Source organism: Gavialis gangeticus, unplaced genomic scaffold, assembly GCF_001723915.1.
Source record: "Gavialis gangeticus isolate Ggan-Ray unplaced genomic scaffold, GavGan_comp1, whole genome shotgun sequence".
NCBI classification, from domain to species: Eukaryota; Metazoa; Chordata; order Crocodylia; family Gavialidae; genus Gavialis; species Gavialis gangeticus.
The window spans coordinates 64,368,550-64,376,296 of record NW_017729029.1 but is presented as its reverse complement, the minus strand read 5'-3'; the positions used below and the strand labels follow the sequence as shown (position 1 = coordinate 64,376,296).

At 42.0% G+C, this 7,747-nt stretch overlaps 1 protein-coding gene across 4 annotated transcripts in view; it reads right to left on the bottom strand.

The window, feature by feature from the left end:
* RXFP1 (relaxin/insulin like family peptide receptor 1) overlaps window positions 1-7,747 on the bottom strand; it is a 135,861-nt gene that overhangs the window by 13,836 nt on the left and 114,278 nt on the right. For 3 of the 4 annotated variants that reach the window (XM_019521704.1, XM_019521707.1, XM_019521708.1), the window contains 2 exons: window positions 3,115-3,186; window positions 1,746-1,975 (listed from right to left, as the gene is read on the bottom strand). In XM_019521704.1, the coding sequence (XP_019377249.1) occupies window positions 1,746-1,975; window positions 3,115-3,186 (302 nt within the window). The remainder of the gene's footprint in view (window positions 1-1,745; window positions 1,976-3,114; window positions 3,187-7,747) is intronic. The other variant, XM_019521705.1, reaches the window with a different exon arrangement.

The window sequence follows — 7,747 nt, the reverse complement described above, 5'->3', positions numbered from 1 at the left end:
TTTTATTTATTATATGTGCAAACTATATCTTTTGTTGTCATAAGTAAAATTCATTCTTTTTTGTAAGTGAAACTTGTCATTGCTTTCCTTTCCAACATCACCTCCTTGATCCTGAACCAAAAAGCCCAGTGGCTAATAAAGTTGCAGTGCTCAGTCAGTCTGCAACTAAATTGATATACTCACAGTGCCCAGCTGGCCTGTGACAAATCACACACCTGTTTATAAATAATTAACAAAATAACTCTTGACATTCCATGAGAGGATGACTGAGAGCAAAGAACAGGATTTGCTTAGGCAAACAAAATGTGCAGATGAAAGTAAATTGTTACAATTGTTTTGAACAAATCCTATTTGTACGCACAAGTACATAGGCAAAAAAGGTTCCTTGCGTGGATCTGATAAAAGATACCAGATTCATCCAAAGAACCTTGTCTGTCTGCCTATGTCCTTAGACCAACATGGCTGCAACCTACACCCCTGCGACAAGTACAGTTACATTCACATGCTTTAAATAAGTGGCTCTCAAGCTTTTTTGTACCAGTGACCTATTTGTAAGCATCAGTGGCTAATCTCGACTCAGTGCCCCTCATTCCCAACCTGCTGCCCCCAGGCCCCAGCCCCCCAATGTGTGGGGCAGGGAATGGGTATGAGGGCATGGGGGGCCCAAGCAGCCCCTTGCAGGCTGGAACTCTGCCAGCCTGCAAGGGAAAAGCCATGGTTTCCTATGCTTTTCTCTTTTAAAGGAGAATCTGTTTTAAAGTTTGTTTGCAACCCTTTCGTATATTCTTGCGATCCACTTTTGGGACATAGCCATGGGTTGAGAAACTCTGCAAATCTTGTGCGTGCTTCACCCTTTCCAGCTTTGGCCCTTTTTCTCTAGCTGAGACTCTCAACACTGATCCAGTCTCTCAGACCTCATTGCCTTGGTTTCAGCCCCTTGTGTTCCTGCACAGAGCAGGTCTCAAAACACAGTGTGTCCTAGTCACCCTGCTGCATAGCCTCTAAACCACCCCCAGAGCCACAACTCAGTCCTATGGTCTGTGCGTAAGGTCCAAGGGAGAAAACAACTAAATAAACCAGTCAGTTGCAACAAAAGCATAAACCCCACCTTGGGTTTCTTCACAGCTGCCGCACTCCTACCCTAAGGCAGACTTGTTCTCTTAACTTCCATGGTATCCGCATTGTTTTCTCACAGCCAGCTCTGTCCACAGCTCCTCTCCGCATAGTTTTGCAGGCATGGACTAGCTGCCTAAGGCCAGAGGCTGGGCGGATATACACCTAAGCTCTGCCCTCTTCTGGTCACCTGATCCAGCTCTGCCTATGGGGCCCAGGTACTACTGACTCCCAAATCAGCAACCCCACATCTGCCATCTGCAGTCTGGGTCCTGCATTGCAATGTAGCCAGGGTACTTCCACCTGTTGCGCCTCGCAGCCATGTTTTCTACAAATTGCACTGGCTTTGCTCTACCCATGTTGCTCTGAACTCTTCTTTCCAGTAAGAGGAGCAGGGGGGGCCTGTTATACACAGCATAGTCAGATGACAACCTGCTCTCTACAGTAAGTGAACAAAGGCAGAATCCAATAACCTTTGCATTGTTTGAGGTAGAATATCCTGTATTATAATTGGTGAAAACTGGAAAATTAATCTGCTAAACCAGCTGTGTTGGTGTTCATAATAGTAAATAGCGTAGGTAATTTAAAACCAGGTTTTTAAAATGTCTACCTTTTACTCAAGGAATACTTACAGCACAGGGACATTATTGAGATGGCATGGAGCTTGTTCTCAGACCTGATATAAGGTCGCATGCAGATAACAAAGATATTTCCAAAACAAGTGACTGCAGACACAACCCAGACGAACACCCTCTGTATAATGCTTGCTAAAAGATTTTCAAAGGATGAAATTCCATCGGTATTTGGTTTACAGCTGCGCACATGAGGGGCATATCCACAGTACTGGAATTTCTTAAAATATCTGGGTGAGGAAGAAAAGAGGGTGAAAAGAGGCTGCTTTGTTTGTGGATCTGTTTTTCACAAAAATACCTGAATATGGTATCTATTTAGGAAAAAAAGCAAAACAAAGTAAAATATGTTATTATGGTTATGGAACCAGTGGTAAAGAGTTTGTTTTTTTTTACCATACACAAAAGAAACTTCAAGTCTTTGTATAAAATTTGTCAGAGTTAAGAATTAACTGAATAATGTTGTATGGTAGTTTGACACTAAAAAAATGCCATATATGGAATTCCAGTAGCAACAATACCTTTAAAAAATTATTTTGACTACAAGCTATGCAATTAAAACAGATTATAACAGTGTAATCCAACAATCACTTGTCCCCCATAAGCAAGGGGTTAACTGCCTTTGGCTCTAGTTCCCCTTTCCCTAGTTCATTCACTTAGGTGAAGGCCTATAAAACATTTGCTGGAGAATGAGAGGGAGGAGTTCATTTATAGGAAAGCAGGGATCTAGCATCTGAGTTGGGTATTTGCTCTCTGTTTGCTTAACATATGACTGTTGGTTTTTATTGTTATTGCTGATAAAGATCAGTGCCTGTTTACCATCTGAAAGAGACTTAGTATGCTGAAAGCATGATATAAATCTATTAATAATTGTTTCCATCTTAATTATGCTAACAAACAAACTGATGCTCTCAGTATTACTTTAGATCAGTGATTCTCAGCTGGGGTTGCATGGTACTCTTGAGTGCCTTGAACTCTTTCAAGGTCACCCACAGAGTGCCATGCAAATGCTAACACTCTTAGGTGTGCAAACATGATTCACAAGACAAACCCAGAAATTTCAAACATGATTTCATAATGTTAAATCATTCTGACCCCTTGTGGTCTTTCTGAGTTTTTTGTAACAGAAGAGTTGCTCTATTATTTTTCTATAGTCAAAAAACAAGTGAAAACTAAAAGTCGGCATTTGAGTCTAAAATGGTTGAGAACTATGTATTTCTCTTTTTTTCTTAGTAATGCACTCAACTTAATTGACTTCCTTAATTAGTTTTACTCACATGCCAGTCCCCATACATTTTTCTTCTTAACTGTTCTGTACTTTGTCAGGTTTAAAACTCAAACACAAAGAGGCAAACTGGAATAGTCTACTTACATGTGGGAGAGATTTCTAAGGGGCTTGAAAATTCTTCTTTGGATATTTGTGATTTCAATGCCTTCCAAGCTGCTGTAAACAACATATTCAAAATTAAAAAGGCAACATAAAGTCACTAGTAAAAAAATAATAAAGCTTATTGAAGGTATAAACATATGCCTATGATTACATGAAACTTCTGATAATCCAGATTTGTATCTACCTTGTTCATACCTTTGAAACTTCTTCAAAAAGAAAAGTGGAAGTGAAATGAGATAAAACACAGTTAATTCTAATAGACTTAACTTTTTTGACATCATGAGGGAGCTTCTTAATGGTGTCATTACTCAGCACTATTTGTAATTATTTTATTGCCATTCCAAAGACCTGTTCTAATGACATTCTTCATTATTCCCAGTAAATATAATAGCATGTTCCCAGAATGATATTTTCTAAGTGTAAGTGTATCCTTCATTCAAGAGGATGTTAAGTACTTCACTATCGTGGCAGAGTATAACCAGAATTCCCCCATCATGGGGTGGTGCATTGCTGACAAGAAGCATCTAGCAAATTGACCAAGAATGGTGAAATGCTGGCTATTCTTGCAAACCTTCTGGGGCATTTCTTGTTTGTATGGGTGTATCTGTACTGGTTATTGTTTTGATTGTCTTCCAACTGTTTTGCACCTAGCCAGGATGAATTGGTATCTTTACTTGTCCCTCATCTTTATGTAAGGTCTTGCACTTTACTTGCTCTGGGAACAGGATGACAAGCTGTCACTGTTTAAATCCTGGCATGGAGCCATGGTCAGTCTGCAGTTGTATGTGAGGGTATAGCTAGCATTACTACACTATGTCCTTATATACACATCTTTTTGTGTATTTTTCTTGGATCTTCTTTTCCTTTAGGAATAGATGAAGATTCTTTCAGTCAGAGTGGAGCTAAACTGCTGAATGGACAATAAGCTGTTGAATCTCAGCTGAATCTGAGTCAGAACCAAAAGCATCCTGACCTCAATCATTGAGCTCCAGTACACTGATGCTCTAGTGTGTGCTCATGCAAAAGCAGATCTTTAGGCAATTGCCGACGTATTCACCGAGGCATACAAGAAAATGGGACTAACACTTAACATTCAAAAGACTAAGGTCCTTGAACAACAAGCTCTTAATAAGCAGTCCCCAGCTCTGGTAATTCAGATTTACAATGAGACTGGAGAACACTGAGTATACCTTGGAAGCCATCTCTTACAGAAGGCTAACATCAATCCAATATTGCTTCAGATATGCAAATGCAGCCTTCAGATGCCTGAGAAAACAGGTGTTTGAAGATTGTGACATCATATTTGAAACCAAGTTCATGGTTTATCAGGTAGTCATCCCCACTTTACTGTAAGGAGCCGAGATGTGGACAGCATACAGGAGACAACTTAAGTTGCTGGAGAAGTACCATCAACACTGCCTGCAGAAGATCCTTCAAAGCCAGTGGGAAGACAGATGCACCAACATTGGCATCTTCTTGGAAAAAAACACCACGAGCATCAAGTTAATAATCATCCAACCTCAACTTAGCTGGGCTGGCCACATCATTTTGATGTATGACTCCAGACTCCCAAAGCAAGTTTTATTCTCCCAGCTTAGCCAAGGCATATGCTTAAGAGGAAGGCAGAGAAAGAGCTTCAAGGACATCCTCAAGGCCAACTTAAAAAAAACATAACAGTATGGCATCAATTCATGGGAGACTATTGTCCATAACTGCCCCAAGTGTAGGAAGAGTTTGCTGCAAGGATCTCGATATTTTGAAACCTCATGATGACAACTGGAGATGGAAAAGTGGGAGTGGCAGAAACAGCGTGCTGTGGACTGAATCAAGAAACCAGAGCCACCCACCCTGCACAGAAACGCATGTGTAAGTTGTAATAGAACCTGTCGATCTTGGATTGGCTTTGTTAGTCATCTTTGGACCCACAGCTAAGGCAATCAAAGAAGACAGTCATCCTCAACTGTCAGGCATTGCCAATGATGATGAGATGAAGAGTTAGGAAACCCTTGATATAAAACATTGCAACAGATGATGTTTTGAGGCCATTGCTGAATAGGGTGACAATTGGAATTTCATGTAAACCAAACCAAACACAAGGCCCCTATAATCCTCTTGCAAGAAACAAAGAACAAAAACCAAGTCTCTGGCAGTAGGCACTTGTCCCAATTATGTGAAGCTAGAGAGGATTTTGTCATAAGATGCTACCACACTGCTGCAGAGATAACTGATGATGGCAGTGAATCCAGGGATGATATTCATTGTGATGAGAGAGCTGGTAGAAAGCTGTGGCCTCTTTGCTATACAAGAGACTGCCTAGACACTAGAGATCAGAGAACATCCTGGCATGGGAACTAGATATTCCTGTTATCAGACAGTCTGTCAACTTTGTGCTTAACCTAGCATTTTATAAGAGACCTTAGAGCTGGTAGGTATTTACAGTATTTACTCAAATCTAACATAAGGGTTCCCTCCACAATCAGCATGGGGGGAAAAAAGCCCCCTCCCCCACATCTTAGATTTGCCTACAAAGTGGAGGGGGAAGCATGTGGCTCCTACAGCTCTAACTTTGGCCCTGAGTCTGGGGTGGGGCCAGACTTACATCCACAACAGTCCTCTGCCCTTCCCCACTTGTCCTCTGCAGCTTCTGCCCCCTACTGCTCCCTTCCCTTCTCTTACTGTCAGGTGCAGTTCGGGTCAGGCTGGATTACCTCCACAGGGCACATGGAAGCTCTGTCCCTTGCCTGGCCAATCAGCAGCACCAACACTGCTGCATGGCCCCTGTCTAGCCAGTCAGCAGTGCTGACACTGCTGCTTGGCTGGCAGGGGCTGCACTTCCATGTGCTGTGTTCTGGGAGGGAACAGAGCCCAAGAAGCATCTGACAATAAAGGCAGGGTTGGGGGAGGAAGAGGTAGAGACTGGGGAGCGGGGGAAGGGGAAGAGGCTGTGGGGAGCTGGTACTGGGGGGGGGCTGGTAGTGGCAGGGGCAGGAAGGCTGCAAGGGAAGGAAGGGGGGGCAGAGGGCAAGGGGGCCACCTGACTTCCCCTCACCCCCCGCAGCCACTGCTTTCCCTGCTGTAGTAGTGAGAGGGGGACAAATTCAAGACAACCCTCTGATAATTAGTTTCTATATCTGGAAGATTATTAAAAAATTATAGATTTTCCATACAGGCAGTCCTTGACTTCCAAAATTTCAACTTACAATGTTTTGCACTTAAAACATTTATAAATTGATACCCTGTTTCAACTTTCTGACGTCAGTTTCAACTTTACAATGCTTGATCTGACGTGACGCCACCTCAGTGAACAAGTTTGCTGTGTCACCCATCTCCCTGGAGAACATCTGTCCAAGCTTCCTTGGATGCTTTCTTTAAGAAAGCAGACGAGACTCCAGCAAAACCTGCAGCCAAGACTCATGAGAAGAGTCCAGCCAAGAACCCATCAAAAAGTCCAACCAAGAGCCCTTCAAAAAGTCCAGCAAGGTCACCTCAAAGAAGTTCTTCCAAATCAATATGATTGCTATTTACAATATAAATACATTAATGTAGCTATATTACTCACCTATAATTGATTGAGTACAAAATTCTGGGGTATTTTTGGTGAAAATAGGGTATTGCGCCTCAGTTCAGGAACCAATCTCCCATTTATAACATTGTTTCCTATGGGAAAATTGGTTCCGAGTTACGACGTTTTGACTTAAGACATTGTTTTCAGGAACCAGTTGTGTTGTAAGTCTGAAGACTGCCTGTATATAAAATCTAATCATTGCGGGGGTCATCTTGAATTCAGGGTCAACTTTGATTCCTGTAAATATGTATCTTTTGATTCATTGCTTTCAACTTTCTGTCATTACTTTTCATGATAGACACCTAGTATTTGTTTTTGTTTTTTCTGGATACATAGTAAGCATCACACTGAGGTAGAGAGCTAGAAGTCTTTCTGAGTTTTAGGTCCACCTGCCTACGTGCTCATTTTGGTGACTGCACTGGAGGGGAGTTATTCAGAATCATACTGTTAGTATGCACATTTAACAGCATTTAATAGTTTGCTTTTTGCCAAATTGTCACTTTATTTTTCTTGGCTTCCTCTCAGCCTCTCATCAAGGACCACCATCTCTGCCACTGCCTGCCTTAAATGCCCCCCATTCCCAAACACTTGCTGGTCCACCTGGAAAGATCTGTTGTTTGGGCCTGGCTCAAAACAACTTTGTCGCAGTCAGTGGGTATTTAACAGTTCATTTACAAAAAATGTTAGCTTACATCCTCCTTTATCTTTTTTGGCTTCCTTCCTTCTTTTGCTACACCAGTTTAAAAAAGACCATTTTAATCACAAAAGTGTGCTTATTGAGGGTGAGTGCAGTGCAAAGTAGAAAGTAGAAACTTCAGCAGGACTGTTCTGTTGAATAACTTTACCGAAGCTCAGGAGCGGAGGGAGTTTCTCATGGCTGAGAAAACCTCTCTGTCCTCTATCTGGGAGCTATCAGAAATGAGCCTCTTCTTGATTATAGATCTGGTCAAAGGGTGTCTTTCAATGAGCCAGGAGACTGTCAAAAAAGATAGAGTCACTCAGAGCAGGTCTACACTGTGGTGTTGGTGTTTCCAACCACCCAGCAACTCC